General features: G+C 49.2%; 1 protein-coding gene across 9 annotated transcripts in view; it reads left to right on the plus strand.

Annotated features, from left to right (window-relative positions):
- The first annotated feature begins 1,717 nt into the window (after nt 1–1,717).
- The window catches only part of LOC146353133 (mitochondrial adenyl nucleotide antiporter SLC25A23-like), a 51,384-nt gene continuing 36,525 nt past the window's right edge, over nt 1,718–16,576 (plus strand). For all 9 annotated transcript variants that reach the window (XR_014787987.1, XR_014787988.1, XR_014787990.1 and 6 more), the window contains exons 1-2: nt 1,718–2,094; nt 15,366–15,492. Coding sequence is in view for 2 of the 9 variants with exons in the window: in XM_084835776.1 (XP_084691902.1) it covers nt 1,891–2,094; nt 15,366–15,492 (331 nt within the window). In the remaining 7 variants the exon portion in view is untranslated. The remainder of the gene's footprint in view (nt 2,095–15,365; nt 15,493–16,576) is intronic.

Raw genomic sequence — 16,576 nt, forward strand, 5'->3', positions numbered from 1 at the left:
GCCACAACAAGGCAGTGATCTATGAAGGGGATGTTATGTTATACCAATTTGCAATAGTTAAACCCTTTGCATCTTTCCATTTCCGGGCTATTAGCAATCTTGCCACAGGTAACAAAAAAACCCACCAAGTTTTTATTCAATAAATTTTTATTTTCCCCATAGTATAGGTTGAGTAAAGCCAGCTCAGGTGTTTTGGAAATGTCTTTTCCCAAAATAAGTGGTATTTCATGACTTTCCTCTTCTAACACAACTGGCAATGGTACTGGAGCCCCGCTGTTCTCTGTTTACATCTGGTCACTCTAGACCAACATTCCCAAATATAACCACCAGGAACTTTAGTTGGTGCCACCTGGGCATATGGTTGAAAACTGACCAGAAGAGCCAGGGGGTTGGGGGAGCACACCAAGGCTTGCTCCTGTGTCTTTAACAGCAATGTGACCCCTGGAAATTAGGAGATGAAGGTTTTCATCCCACAAAGAGAAACATTATTCATCAACAGCTGCAGGGGCTGGTTGAAAAGTTGGCAGCCCTACCAAGGCACTAGTTGGTCCACTGAAGAAGAAGAAGAAGAAGAGGAGGAGGAGGAGGAGGAGCATCCAGGATAGATATAAGGAAGTACTTCTTCACACAGCACATAGTTAAAACTATGGAATTCACTACCAAAGACATAGCGATGGCTACCAATTTGGATGGCTTTAAAAGGGGATTGTACACATTCCTGGAGGATAAGGCTATCAATGGCTGCTAGTCCTGATGGCTATATGCTACCTCCAGCAGCAGAGGCAGTATGCCTATGTATGCCAGTTGCTGGGGAACATGGGCAGGAGGGTGCTGTTGCACTCATGGCCTGCTTGTCAGATTCCCATGGGCAGCTGGTTGTCCACTCTGTGAACAGAATGCTGGACTAGATGGACCCTTGATCCAGCACGGCTCTTAGGTTCTTAACACAGTGCTTTTCAAGTGTTCAAAATACCTTCATCCACAGTGCCTTGCAATCTTTACAATAGCCATATAAGGTAGGGGATTATTATTTCCCCTATATTGCACATCAGTAGCAGCCCTGAGCTCAGTGGTAAAGCGCACGGCTTGCATGCACAAGGCCCAGCCCCCCCCCCCTTAAAGGAGCACATTCACACAGGTGGTAGGTAGCAGGTGCGTGGACCGCCCCGCGCCTGAGATCTTGTCACGGCACAGCCGGGGTAGAGTGTATCGGGCTACATGAGCCGGTGGTCTCAGACTCCGTGCGTAGGGCAGCTTCATACGTTCGGAGGGGGCTATTTATTCCTAGAGGAGCGCGCGGCAGAGCAAGAGGCGACGCTCGCGTCGGAGAGAGACTTCCTGGTTCGTAGCTCAAGAGTCTCTGAAGCCACTACGCGCTACTACAGCGCGTGACAGGCTTTGCGCGCGGCCTCCCCTCCGGCAGTCGCCGCCAAAGGGCAGCGGCAGGGACAGAACTGGTGCAGGCGGCGGCGGCTTCCCTCGAGATCCCAGCGCTGCTCTGATCCCTGGTATGATTTTAAATAGCCAAAGGCTCCGCCGGACTCCTGGGTCCGCCCCTCGCCTCCTGAACGCGCATTAACCCTTCGCTCTCCCTGCGCAATGCTCCCCTCCCGTTTCCTTGTTCCCTTCTTTTAGCGGTGGGGGGAGGAGGAAATCGCGGTGGGAGGCGACGCCAACCAGCACATTTTTAAATACCCCGGTGCTGGCGGGTGGCCGCGCTTTGGCAAAGCGAGCCGGAGTGAGGCTGGGCAGCGGGAGGAGCGAAGCGATGGAGCCCGGCCCGGGCTGCGGGGCGAGCCACAGGCGCAGCCAGCTGGCAGGCACGAGAGGGAGCCCGCTACGCCCTTCGCCGCCGCCGCCGGGGGTCTAGCGGGGAGCAGCGCGAGTGCCATGCTGGGCCCCCGGGAAGGGCCTAGGCCCCGGCAGCAGCAGGCGTCCACCGCCCAGGAGAGTTCTCGCGACCCCGATCGCCACCAGCGCTGGGCCAGCCTCTTCGAGCAGCTGGACACCAACAAGGATGGGCGAGTGGACGTCAATGAGCTCCGCGAGGGCCTGGCCCGGATGGGCATGGACGCCGGCTCCCACGCCGAGCAGGTGAGTGGCGCGGGCGCCCCGGCCGGGCAAGCCTTCGGCAAAGTAAGGGGAAACTGAGGCACGCGCAAGGAGGAGGAGGGGTCGGCGTGGAAACAGGGCGGCCTTGACCAAACTGGGGCCCTCCCGCTGTGCTGGACTGCAACTCCCATCCTTCCCAGCTGGCCGGGAACGATGGGAGTTGCAGTCCAGCACAGCGGGAGGGTAGGGCAAGGCTGGAAGGAGGATGGAGGCGCAGCCAGATTCTGGCCCTATCAGGCACCAACCCCTTTTGCATCTCTGGCAGTGTAGGAGTCTGCAGTCCCGCCGCCCCTGGCCCAAGCCCACCTCCTGCACCTTAACCTAACCCAGTCCTCATTCCACAGTGTCCTGTTTTTCCCGTTTCCTGAGGCCCCAGGGATGGCGCCTATGTCCAGTCCACAAAGAACCTGTCTAGAGGTCCTGTCCTATTGGGAAGGGGGCTGCTTTGGCCCCTCCTCAAGGGCCTCTTTCCATGTTTGGCTGCAGGAGAGGAGCCTCTTGCATCATGCATGGCATAATCACCTGTTACCGGGGAAAGCGAGAGTCCCCACTTACTAGGCACACAATCCCTGCATTATAAGACAGCTTTACGTATGAGTCACTCTAGCTCCCACTCTGGCTCTAGAAGAGGTCTCTGCCATCTCCAAATTGTTGTCAGAACAGGGACAAAACAATGTATCCCTTTTGCCTTGCAGTGGTAAAAAGGTGCTGTCGCAATTGTGGACTGGCAACTGTACAGTAGTAAGTAGGTGCATCTTCGGAGAGAGGAGATGGTGGGAAGGGGGTGCTAAGCTGGTCAGATGTGGGACCTTTATAACAGCTCTGTAGAAGGAGGGCCAGAATTTCAGCTGCTGCTGCTGCAACTACACACCCCAGTCTGGCAAGTAGCAAGAGCCAGATCTCCCTCCTCCTCTCTTCTGTTTACACCTGATCGCTCTGAGAAATGTATGCAGAGAAATGGTTACATGTAAGCAGAAGGTAGACGGTAGATATAAATGCAGTGAACCCTGCGCTCCACAGGATTAGAAGCTGGACTTTCCAGATCAGCTGATGCTGCTGTTGGAGTGGCTTCTTAGAAAGTGACTGTCATGTGCAGACTGCTGGAGAGGTAACTGTGTTAGTCTGTTGCAGCAAAAACAGCAAAGAGTCTTGTGGCACCTTTTAAAGATGAACACATTTATTGTGGCATACAACTTTTGTGGACTGGAGTCCATTTCGTCCAGTGCATGAAGTGTTATCCTAAGTTGGCAGCTGTGTGTGCTTATGCCCACTTGTGTAGAGAAAAAAACATTGCAAACAGTGGGGTCAAATGGCAATAATATAAAGAAACTATGTTGTTGTTCAGTTGTTAAGTCATGTCCGACTCTTCGTGACCCCATGGACCATAGCACGCCAGGCCTTCCTGTCCTCCGCTCTCTCCCAGAGTGTGCTCAAGTCCATATTCATTGCATCAGTGATGCTATCTAGCCATCTCATCGTCTGCCGTCCCCTTCTCCTTTTGCCTTCAGTCTTTCCCAGCATCAGTGACTTTTCCAGTGACTTTTCTCTTTGCATTAGGTGGCCAAAATATTTGAGCTTCAGCTTCAGTATCTGTCCTTCCAAGGAGCAGTCAGGGTTGATTTCCTTTAGGATGGACTGATTTGACCTCCTTGCAGTCACGGGGACTCGTAAGAGTCTTCTCCAGCACCACAGTTCGAAAGCATCCATTCTTCCGCGCTCAGCCTTCCTTATAGTCCAGCTCTCACAGCCATAGTTACTACTGGGAAAACCATAGCTTTGATTATGCAGACCTTTGTTAGCAAGACGATGTCTCTGCTTCTTACTATGCTGTCTAGGTTTGCCATAGCTTTCCTCCCAAGGAGCACCGCATGTATGCGAAATTGGCACAGTAGCCATGTGCATGGAACAGATGCCCTGGGCTATAGCAGGCAATGATGCAAATCCGCAGGGCCAACCCTCCACCACTTGATAGCCTATCATCATCATTGTCCCACGAGCCAGGCCAGATCCAGGTTAATGGTGCTCTTGGGACATCATTATCATTAATATTCCTCTCCTCACCCATTTCCCTGCCTTGGAGAGATACATAGTAAAGACCTTATTCTGGTGAAAGGAGTGTAATGACCGTGCTTGTGGCTTGCTGCCTTCCCTCTGTATGTCTCCACTGGCTGTTTTACAGGCTGCTCCCTTTTGGAGCCATTAACACATTATTGGCAGCCTCTGTAGGTTCATTCAAAGTGCACTAGAGGTAGAACAACACCCCAATGCATTGTGTGGTTATTCTTCTAAGTGGCTGCAGGCGAGGCTTTATTTAGCTCCCCTGAAAGGCAGGTGTGGGCAGAATTCAAGCTTGCTTTTTACTTGTACCCCAAGATCAACCAACTGGAGCCAAGTGTGAACAAGGAGGGAGGAGGCATCATGCATTTAGAATTAAAAGGACACAGTGTCTTTTTTGTTTTCAGTACAAGAACTGAGTTCATAGTTCTCTCACACACAAATCCATGCCTGGGTTTTCTTCCTGTTAGCAGCCTAATTTAGGGCAGGAAGGGGAGCCTTGCTGTTGTTGCTATTGCTAAACAATTGGGATTCAGAAACCTTGCTGATCTACCACAAATCCTGCTCTATCTTTTGCCCAGCTTGCTAAGAAGGACTTCAGGTAAAAAGATCAAGCAAGGAAATGGCAAAGGTGTGAAAGTATTGTTACACTGGGAAAAGGCATTTATGGTTCCCATTTGGTGACCAAAGTGTCGGTTAAGGCATTCATGTACAGCACTTGTCAAATCATTAGACGTAAAAGAGGTCTCGAGGAATCTCACTTGAATGGCTCCTGATTAAAAAGCATTGTGTTTGAGGTCGCATAGGGTGCTACTGACACACTGTCTTTGGTAGTTAACTTGAAAATGCTCAGTAACTTAGGGTGCAATCCTAGGCTTGTTTAGACAGAAATAAGTCTAACTCCCAGCATGCCTCAGCCAGCCATACTGGCTGGGGCACGCTGAGAGTTGTAGGACTTCTTTCTGTCTAAACATGCATGGGAGTGTGCCCTTCATCTCTTGATGCTGCAATGAGTTATGTGTGAGTTGACTCTGCAATGGGCATCATCAATGTTGTGTGCATTTTTTAAAATAGAGAAGTGGCATAGAAAAGAACTGCCCAGGTGATGCAAAAATGGGAGAGATTGTCAGTCCTCTACAACAGGGGTAGGAATTAGTGGAGCTGTAGTCTAACACACCCGGGGGGGGGGGGCACCAGTTTGCCTTCCCCTGCTCTGCAGCATCCTTTTGCCCCCTGGGACCCTCCAGATGTGATGGGTGCCAACTCCTATCATCCCCAGCCAGCATGGCCGCTGCTTGGATTACAACTCCAGCCAGCCCCAGCCAGCTGTAGAAGACAGACTGGTTTAAAAATAAAAAACCTCAATCCAGATAGCTAGGAAGGAAGCAACACAATGGAATTCCACAAGAACTGGTTGGAAGCCGAACTGCTTTGAAGCAAAGCTGCTACTTCGCAGTTCATATTCTTCATTCTGAATTCAGTACTGAAGCCAAGCTGGAGTTGGTTGCCAAGGAAACTAGTGGCCTAAAAAAGAAATTAGTGAAGACAGTCTAAGCCAATGTGTTAATCTGACCAGTGCCTGGGTCTCGGTGGATGGTGCCTCCTAAATTAAAGGCCTTCTCTTCACAAAATGTTGAGGTCAAGGTCAGAGTTTAAAACTGGAGATTTATGCACATTTTCCAGAATTCCTTTTCATCTTGAAGGTGTAACTTGATGGATTCTGGGCTCAAGAAGGAAGCAGCTGCTGGAAGTGGGATGTCTTTCTAGTTCTGTCATTATAACTAACAGTGCAGTCTTAAGCATGCTTACACAGAAATAAGTAAACCCCATAGTTCTACTCAGATGTCAGTCCCATTGAACTCAATGGGACTTAATCCCATGCAAATATTCACTTGATTGCAGCCTCAGAAATTCTTTCAGTTTTCTGTGCCTCAGTTTCCCTAGCTTAATTGAGGAATGCAAAATAACCCCATGGGATAGGAGAACACTTTATGAATGCTTTGACTTTATTAAAGCTTTGCAGTTTTCATCACTGGCTATCAGCCCATTTCTCCAACAATGTTGTGAGGAGGCTCAAGCTGTTAGAAAGGGAAAGGAATGTTAATAATGTTTATCCTCAGCATGCAATTAAACTACAGAAGAGGAGTTCAGGATGGGCCAGAAACTCCCCATGCAGCTGCACTGCGTGATCTGAGATGTATGCCTCAGGATCCTTTGCATAAAAGTGTGTAGGGGTATGTCTGTAGGCTGAGATGTATCTTCCCGTTTGCATGCTGCTTTATGGATGCTCCTGGATGTGCTGTTGCTGCTGCAGTCAGGCACTGGCTTAAGTCAGATTAGCTAATGAACAGATCTATTTCAGATCATTTCCAACAGCTGCTTCAGCTTTGCTCTTGTCCCATATTGGTAGCAGGAAATTAGAAATAGAGCAACCTGCCCCAATCTGGTGCCTTCCAGATGTGTTGGACTGCAACTCCCAGCTTTCCCAGCTAGCATAGCCAATGGCAGTCCAACACATCTGGAGGCTGCCAGGTTGGGAAAGGCAGTATTAGAGACTCCTGTTCCAGTAACCAAGGGACAGGAGGAGGAGCTCCCCTGAATGGGAGGAGTCACCTATTTTCTGTTATGGGCAGAGCAGCAGGGCAAGGACCTGGCAGCTGATCATGGCAGCATCTGCTCACAGCCTAACAGATGCACGATGCTAGAGGTTTTTAACAGCAAGCTTTAGGCTCAAGTATGGTGTGAGTGCAGCACCCAATAGATATATGGGCAGCCAGGCCAGGCTCTGGGGTGCACAGAGTAGGAAACAGGCCACCCCTTCACCTCCCATCTTCCCCCAGTCCCTGTCAACATCAAAGAGCCAGCGTGGTGTAGTGGTTAGACTGGGACTGGGGAGATATGGGTTCTAGTCCCCACTCGGTCATGAAGCTCACTGGGTGACTTTGGGCCAGGCACTGACTCTCAGCCTAACCTACCTCACAGGGTTGCTGTGAGGATAAAATGGAGTGGAGGAGGACGACCATGTAAGCCACTTTGGAGTCCTTGCAGGAGGAAAAAATGTGGAAAATAAATGTAATAATACATAAATAAAATAAATAAACATGCTGTTGTGTTTAATAAAGGTTGCAGCAGCATTTATTCCAATATCTGTATCCACCTCTTTATTGTCAGCACAGGAATGCATACGCAGGTGCCTTTGATATAATTAATAACTTGCCAGTGTTATGACTGGTTGGGTCTGTAATTCTTTCTGCCCCTGACTGCTTACACTCAGCATGTGCACATGCAACGGAGGTACTCCTTAGCCCCTGAACTGGGGGGCAAGGCTGGCTATCCACTTTAGAAATGAATTATGTGAAGGAGGCCTGCTGACAGGAAAAGTGCAGAGTGACTGATGGCTTACAATGCACGACACCCCCACTGGGGTTTTAAACCCTACTTGGGTATTTGAACTCCAAATGGCATTTCAGCATCACTGAATGGTGAAATTAGACTAGTTCTGTTTGCATATGCAGAAGGAAGAAATGCGAAGCATGCAGCTGACGTGAAGGCCGTCTCCTCAAACCTCTCGGTCTCACTTCCTCCCAAGGTTTGAACCAGAAACCGCTCCCAAGCAGGGTTGAGACAGTGCTCAGGAGGGCTGGGCCTTACAGGCCTGTGTTTAATGGCAGAGCTGAGCCTTGGTATACGGGAAACAATAATGGAGGCTGCAACCCAATGCACATTTACCTGAGAGTGTGCCCCACTGTGCTCTGCTCCATGGGACCTATTTCTGAGATAACAAACATAAGATTGTGTTGTGTGTTTTCTGTATTTTTCTTCCTTTGCCATAACCTGTATAAACGCCCCCCCCCCATTGTTTCTGGGACTGGGAGAAGACCTCCCTTCCTAGATAGAGGGCATGGGTTTGGGCAGGCTTGAACCAAGCCCAGCTTCCTTCTTGGAAGCAGTCTCAATCCTAACCCCTTTCTTGGATCTTTCCATACACAAAGACTTTCTATACATGCCAAGCCGATCTCTCTGCAGGTGGGAGGGCTCTGTGGTCTCTGAAAGGCTTGTTGCTCAGAGGTAACTTTCCTCTCAGGGCTGCCCCTTCCATGAAGCAGGGTGAGGTGCCCGCATCAGGCTGCACCCGCCCCTGCCAGAACGGTCTGCCATTGCTGCCTTGCTGCCTCTAGTGGGTGCTCTGGAGAGCCCTGCCAGCTGCTCTCCTGCTGTGGCATTTGTTGCAGTGAAAGAGTGGCCGACGGGGCTGTCTGTTTCCCTTGTCGTGCGCCTCCCTTACTTTTCCCACTGCCACAACAGCTCTATGGAGAGCCATGAGGCTAGAAGCAGCAGCAGCAGTGGGGCTCTTGTGAGAGCTGTGCAGCCATTTCTTCCAGCTGCACAGCAATCCATAGAACCGACATGGTGGCAAAGCTAAGGGTTGTGTGTGTGGGGGTGATGCAGCAGTGGTGTGTGTTCTCTCCTGCTCAGACAGGGAGGAAGCTTGTGCTGGAGCTGTTTGCTCTTGCAATTGTTGTGTGTGTGTGGGGGGGGGAACCACGCTATATTGAAGGGGTGTCCCTGCCAGACTTTTCTAACCTGCTGCCCTCCAGATGTGTTGGGCAACAATTCCCATCATTCCCAGGTAGCTGGGGATGATGGGAGTCATTGTCCAACACATCTGGAGGGCAGCAGGTTGGAGAAGGCTGCTGTATACCTAAGTTGCAGGAAAGTTGAAGGGGGCTGAGGCTGAGCATGCCAAGGGGGCTGGATCTGAGGGCATGAAACACCCAAATAAACACAGGAAGTTATAAATAGAGGATTGCTCATGGTGCCTGCAGTTATTTTTAACCTGTCCCTGGCGACCTTTTTTTTTTTTTTAAAGCTATCTCTGGGGTCCCACATGACAGATGCGGAAATGACCTGTTGAGCTCTGGAATACCAGCTCCTCCGGTAAGGGAAAAGGTAGCCAAATGGTGGATGACGGCCTTGTCTAGTCACTAAGCGATTATCGCTAAGTGGCGCAATAACACCCAGAAACATCTCTCTCTCTCTCTCTCTCTCTCTCATACACAGCAACTTCATCTGTGTGGGCATAATTTCTCCCCGCTGTGTCTGCAGAAGGAACTGATCTAGCTTTGCCGTCAAATTTGGCATGCAGTCTTCTGGATTTCAGGTGTCCGAGTGGTATTTTTAAACACCCATCAGCTTTGTGCTGCATCCACTTTTGTCTGTGGATGAGGGTGGCCAGATGCCAACGAGGATGGGGTTCCTACACTTTAAATAGCTGTGTGGAGGAGGAAATTCCAGCAAGTGTCCTCGTTTTGCATCTGGCCACCCTACTGTGAACACAGCAAGGTCTGCCGTTTATCTGAGCCTCTCCCATCAGCAGGCTTCCTTTGCATGATGAATTTATTTCAACAAAGAGCTTTCACCTTTAGGTACTCCAGACAGCCTAGCTTTAACTTTCACAGGTAAAAGAATGGAAAGAATCCTTTGGCTCTGGATTCTGTATGGTACGGCGGGGGAGGGGGGGCGGGGAACCAGGATATGAGGCTAAAAGCTGTTCTTAAAACCAGGGCTAAAAATGGCCTGTCCCCTTGAAATGGGGGTTCATGCCTGGCTCCAAGGGTTCCCAGGTTCTCAACCCGGCCCGTGCAGCTTTGCCTCTAACTCTGGCTTGATCTGCAACAATTAGCAGGTGGCGATCACATTTCTCTCCATATTTTGATTTCTTCAGGCCAAGCTGGGTAATTGAGCACACTCTCTTCCTCACTGACAAGATTTGTAGCCCCTCGTGGCTGCATTTCAGTAAAATGCTATTGGGAGATTACCCATTCACACGTCTCCAGTGTCATGTCTGTTTTCTCCATATAAGGCAGGTAGGAAACTTGTTTTGGCCTACAACACCCCTCATCCCTTGCCACTGGCTATGCTGACTATGGCTGATGGGAGTTTATTTTATTTGTACCCCACCTTTCTACCCCAAGAAAATGGCACTCAAGATGGCTTACAGAACCAATTAAAATTGATGCAAAAAAATGCAATAAAATCCTAACAATTTTTGTTATGTTAAAACGCAATAAAAACATACCAAGAAAAAAATATTAAACAGCACTCAACCCACCAAACCAAATTACAGGTTAAAGGCCTTCTTAAACAGAATGGTCTTTGCCTGCTGGTGGTAGGACAACAGAGAGGGAGCGAATCTAGCCCCCTTTGGGAGGGAGTTCCACGGGCTGGGAGTGGCCACCGAAAAGGCTCTCTCTTAGGATGCTACCAAATGCACTTCTAAAGGCAGCAATCTCAAAAGGAGTTGTAGGCCAAAACATCTGGAAGGCCACAAGTTGCCCACCTCTGGTATAAGACATGGCTGCAGAACAGGGGTAAAGAACCTTTGGCCCTCCAGATCTTGTTGGATTACAACTTCCATTATCCGTGACCATTGCCCATGCTGGCAAGGGCTGATGGGAGATGCAGTCCAACAAATCACGTATATATTTGACGCCTGGCACTTATATATGCCAAGACATCTGGCACTTATATATGTCAAGACAGCCTCCCTTCCCATCTCCACCCCCGCGCCCCATGATGACGGTGATCCTAAGGCCAGCCATCCTGTGCACCAGCCCACATAGCTGTCTTGGCCTGAAGATCTGTAGGTTGGGATACTTTCAAAATGACCCCATCCACATTTCCCCCTGTATTTTGTGGTTCTGGATTACCTGCTCTTGTTTGCAGTATGTCCCTGTAGCATTAGCTACTTGCCATTCTTTCATCTCATGGCATTCCAGAGCTTGCTCATACACACTGTTTGCTGCAGGGCCCAGTGTGCATCTGTCCTTTCCTAACAGGCTGCCCAGTGCACACGCACATATTGGTTTAAAACCACACAAAAAGCCATCTTGACGGGAACCGAGGCCGTCTGCAAACTGCACACGGACCCATTCTGAAACTGAGTTTCAGCCTTCCAGGTTGCAGGCAGCAGAACAAGGAAGCTAGCTTCTGGGAAATTAACTACATGGGACAGGGGTCAGGTGTTCACCTCTTACCTGTACTGGGGTTCGGTGGAGGAAGCTATCTGCACTTGTGCCCTGGAAGTGTCCTTCCTCTTTGGCAGACTTCCTTGAACCTTGGATGGGAATAACAGCTGAACCAACATGTGCTAACCACAGTCCCTGCCCCTCTAATCACCTGCCAGCAGATCCTCTTGGGCTAATGCCATGCTTGCCAGTTTTCTCTGTAGTAACACGTTCTCAGCCATGAGTGAGGGGACGGGGACCTGGATCTGATGCATCTGAGCATACTTAACCGGTTCACCTAAATTCAGCATCCCTTAAAGCAGCCTTCCCCAACCTGGTACCCTCCAAATGTTTTGGACTACAGCTCCCAGCATGCCCCAGCCAGCCATACACACCCTTCCCCTGGAGCCACCCCCTTCCCCCCTCCAACCACCAATCGTTTGTTTTCCCCCCAGGGTTTGTCCAGGTTTTTCCCCATCCTATAAGGTTGAAATGTCTTTCCTAAGGCTTAGCTACTGAGAGAAAGAGCTTTAAGCTAAAATACACTTTTTTCCTTTTGTTGTTGTTGCTATTTTGGCACTCCCCATTTTGCCTTCTGTCCCATCCATGTGTCCCTCAAGAGAAATAGGTTCAACACGCCAATGTAGGGTGATTTGCTATGTACCCTGAAAGCAACAAGGTAGGGTGTTGCTCCAGTTAGCAGCTATCATGGTTACTATGTTGGGGGTGGGTCTCAGATCCATCACAACAGCCCCAGCTGTGTCATCCTGGTGTTGGTACCTTGACCCTATTTGGATCAGTAGCTGAGGAGATGGCATCCTGCTGTCACCCACGACGTCTTAGGCTGGGCAACTGGGTGTAAAAGGAATTGTCCATTATATGATGGGTGTTGTAGAAAACAGAACGTGTCCATAAACTGCAATGGAACTGGAAGAATGGCTGGAACTAGGATGCCAGCCTAAAAACACTTCAGGTTTCTTATGATGACTCTAAACTCTGAAATGGTGCTAGGAATCTGTTCAAACCATTTGGCACTGGGCTATTTTCATACTTCTATGTTTACATTCCTTGAACTTGTCTGGCTCCCTTTCCTGCCCTCGCTGGTCATGTGAGCATACTGGAAGTATGTGAGAATACTGCTGTTAGAGCAGAAAGAGGTGGGAGCCGAGACTCCTGGGTCCTGTTCCCAGCTCACAAAATGGAGCAAATGAGGAACATGACTTGGGTTTAGACTAACTGTCCCTAAGCTCTGGGGACAAATGCATCCCTCCCAAGTTGTATTCCCTGGCTTCCCCTTTAGGAACTGGCCCCTGAGCGAAGTTAGGCTTTCTTCAGGGAGCCCACTTTTCTAAATAGTAGAAATCTCAGGTTTGGAAGAGATCAGCAGATAATCTAGTCCAGCCTTCCTCAACATGGGGCCCTCCGGAGGTGTTGGAGTAAAACTTCCAGCATGCCCTTGACTGCTTGGTGCAAAATTAGGATGGTGGTGTCATTGAGGTGGCAGGCCATTGTTGCTCCTGCAACTGCCCAAGTTGGCCACCAGCTTGTATGTCTTTGTGCCTAACCTGGAGATTGGGTATTTGCATAATCACTGGATATTTTTGAGCCAAACTGCCTAAAAGGGTAAGACATGGAATATTAAAGAAGAAGCTTTTAGTGGCAGCTGGTGAGAGATGGAGGCAATGTGAAAAGGGAAGCAGCAGAGAACAATGAGGAGACAGGGTGTGCAGAAGGAGTTGAAAGCCTGAGCATCCAGAACATTGCAGCTATTACAGGAAAAAATAGGATCAGAGAAGAAATGGGTAGGCAGACAAGAATATGCCCGAGCATCCAAGAAAAAACACAGTTCCCATAAAGAGACATTTCCTGTAGATCTATACATTTTCATGGGTTGGTATTTGGTGTTAGAAACTAGTCCCTGGTGGCTCTCTGTTTACAGATCCTAATTAATGTATCATTCTTCACTGTTTTGGTTTAGATTGCATAATGCCAGTGCTGAAGTTGGCTTTTGCCACGGTCTTGAATGTGATGGCTCCTCTGTCTCTCACACCCAAGCTGGGGGGATCTGTATTGATTGCACAATCTGCTACTTGCCCAGTTCAAAGAACAGTTCATTAAAATTTATCCTCCTGTTGTTTTAGTGAGGGCCACAGAGTAGAGAAAATGATGCCTTTTGTTGGTTCAGGCAGTTCAAACTGTTTTGTAGCATTTTGAATTCACACCTTACTTAAGACAACACATCATGGAGGAGAGTGGGATTGCGGCTGCTGGCCCTGACACCCCCCCCCCCCGCATCTATGCATTAATCCAAAAATGAACAGAGCCTTAGAGAGGGGGCAGTTGGTGTAATCGCCACCCCCCACCCCCAATCATGCCTCCATATCAACAGATATGTTGTCTGAATAGTGCTACAATGAAAGTTCAAACCACCTTGCAAGATTTTAAATGGCTTAAAACAATGAAACACATTGTGTTATCTACTCTGTGTTCAGAACAACCACAACAACAATAATATCATATTACTGTTATTAATAATAATCATAATCCTAATACTATACCGTGCTATAGGGCCAAACAGTTATTTGGCCTTGTCCAGTAAAATGGCTTTAGGGATCAGGTTTCTTTTAAGCCTCTTGGAGATAAAGTAGCAATGGAAAAACACATAGCAGCTGAAAGTGGCAAGCAAAAACATGCTAACCAGAGTGTCACCAAGCTGGTAGTAGTGCAGCTAAATTTGTCCCCCAAGTGGCTTCCCATCTAGCCTTCTGCAGGGTCCCTGATTGCCAAGTGAGAGAAAGGACTCTTGAACCCAGGGGTCGGCAGAAGGTAGATCAGGATCTACTGGTAGATCTCTCCATGATTTGTAGTAGATCTGCAAGGGTTTCTTGACTCCCAATTGTCTTAACAGTAACAACTAAAAAGCCCCCGCCCCCAATTAGGTTGCTGAAAAAGAACAACTGGGCAGAAAACCAGGAATGGATTTTTGTGTGAAAGGACATGTGAACTTGGTACTGGTACAGATCACCAATTCCTGGACTGAGCATGTGCTCAGAGGACCCTGTTCTTTGGTGTGTGAGCATCTGTCTGAGACACTGTTTTGTACCTGGCTCAGGTTGCTGGACCTCAGGGTTCTAGTAAAAAACCAAAATAGATCCCGCAAACTTGAGGATTGCCCAACCTTGCTTTAACTGCTTCCTTTCAGTGAGCAATTGAACCTCCTTGAAAGTCATCCTCCGCTCCTAGGCAAACCTGTGGACACTCCTGCATGGAAGCCAAGGCAAAGTTCTCACTGAGGTGCTGAACCACTTTAGACTGCGGTGGGAGCTCGCCTGGGGGCTTCTCTGTACAAAAGCAGTTCCTTCCACTTAGAAAGCTAGCAGGTCAGGAAGAAGGGTTCTCGCTTAGCATTTCCTAAATACAGCCTCTCACTAATACTCTTTTGCATCCATTGTCTAAAAGCTGGTGTGGCATACTGCCCAAGAGACAGGGTTAGTAAGTCCTTGGTTCAAATCCGCCAAGGACTCACTCAGTGACATTAGGCAAGCCATTATTTTTTGCCCTTAGTATCACCCCCGTCCCAATCTACAATATGGGTTTAATAGTACTGGCCTACCTTGCAGGTTTGTTGTGGGGATTATAACATGGGATTACATGTGAAGTGCTTTGAATGCTCTAAAGCAGGGATGGGGGACCACTTTCAGCCTGAGGGCCAAATAATTTCAGAAAACCTCTTTATGGCCACTTTCCAGTGGTGGGTGGGGCAAAGGCAAAGGGGAGGGGCAAAGGTAAAAATGGTGTGCCCCCAAATACAAAAAATGCCAGCATATTTTAGCTTAAAGCTCCTATCGCCAGTAACTAAGCCTTAGAAGAGGCATTTCAGCCTTTCAGAATGGGGAAAAAACTGCACAAAAGCCAGGAGACCCCAAAATGATCTGTGGCCAGAGGGAACAGCACTAGGGGAAGGGGCTGGGGCCATCTGGGGAACACCAGAGGGGCAGATTTGAGCCCAAGGTTCCCCACCCCTGCTCTAAAGTGCTACATAAATGCAATGTATCCTTGATATCATCGTGCCAAATGGGACAGAAACACAATCCTTCTGAACAGTTCTGAAATGGTGGTTGCCATGTTTATGAACTGCAGTTCTGCATCAAGCACCTTCTAAAACCTGCTTCGCTCTTCCGCTGCCTGCAGGATATTCTCCGCGACGGTGATACCGACCAAGATGGCGAGCTTAATTTTGAGGAATTTGCCCGCTACCTCCAGGAGCGCGAACGCAAACTTCTGCTGATGTTTCACAGCCTAGACCGCAACCATGATGGTATGGAGCCTTTCCCCAGCTGCTTCTCATGCAATCCCTGCCAGAGCCTGGAATGGGGCCGGTATTTCTCTAGGCTTCTCCCAACTTGGCTGACTCCTAGCTTTTGGCTTCCCTGGAACATGCTTGCATCCTATAACCAAGTCTATGATCCTGCAATCTCTGCCCTTTTCCCAATGCCTGCTCTTACCTACCCCAGCTATTGGTAAAACCCAGTCTCCTCCAACCTGGTGCCCTCTGGATGTTTTGGACTTCAGTTCCCATCAGCCCCATTCAGCATGGTCAATGGTCAGGAATGCTGGGAGCTGTAGTCCAAAACATCTCAAGGGCACCAGGTTGGGAAAGTCTGGTAAAACCCCTCCCTGCCTGCCACTGTAGTCACAGAGCTGTTCATACCCCCTTCTTATGGACCCCTTAGCCCAGACCTAACTAAAAAAGGTGCTTCCAGCCTCATACCATGGTTCTTCAACCCTGCCATCAGCTTAACCCTGTTTGTACAAGCCACCACGCACACACACACGCACAGTGTAGGCCAGGATGTAGAACCTCCAGCCCACAGGGCACCCCCATCCAGCCTGTGCAGCCTATTGGGGTTCCTCCAGGGGGAATCCTCTCAGAGGGCATCACCTCCCTTCAGATCAGAGACAGCAGCAGAGATGTGGGAAAGCCTGGGGTTTGAGACTCGCCTGTGCAAGGGAGAGCAGCCGCTTTGTCTGCACAGGCGAGTCCCAAAGCTCTGGCTGTTTTATGTCTTCCAAAAACCAGGCCATTTTATGTCTCCTTTGTAGGGAAGAACTCAGGGCCACAGCTCAAACAGTGTCCAGGGCATGTCCCTCGCCCCCTTCCTCTTTGGCACACCTGTGTAATTCCCTCCACTTGGGACTCAGTTGTGTTTGCTGCTAGTGAGAGATGGTGGAGGTCCAGGGGATGGGAGCCTAGGAGTTTCTGTTCTTCTGTGGGGTTCAAGCGAGCCAGGAAGTGCCTGTTCTGTTCTGCTTCCTTAAATAAAGGAGGTCTGGTTTAACAGCTCTGAGACAGCTCCAGGATGAAATCCAGACATAGCTCACCGCACTCCTTGGCAGAGAGA

Source organism: Heloderma suspectum, chromosome 2, assembly GCF_057233095.1.
Source record: "Heloderma suspectum isolate Gila_16-S chromosome 2, 16-S_ref, whole genome shotgun sequence".
Taxonomy (NCBI): domain Eukaryota; kingdom Metazoa; phylum Chordata; class Lepidosauria; order Squamata; family Helodermatidae; genus Heloderma; species Heloderma suspectum.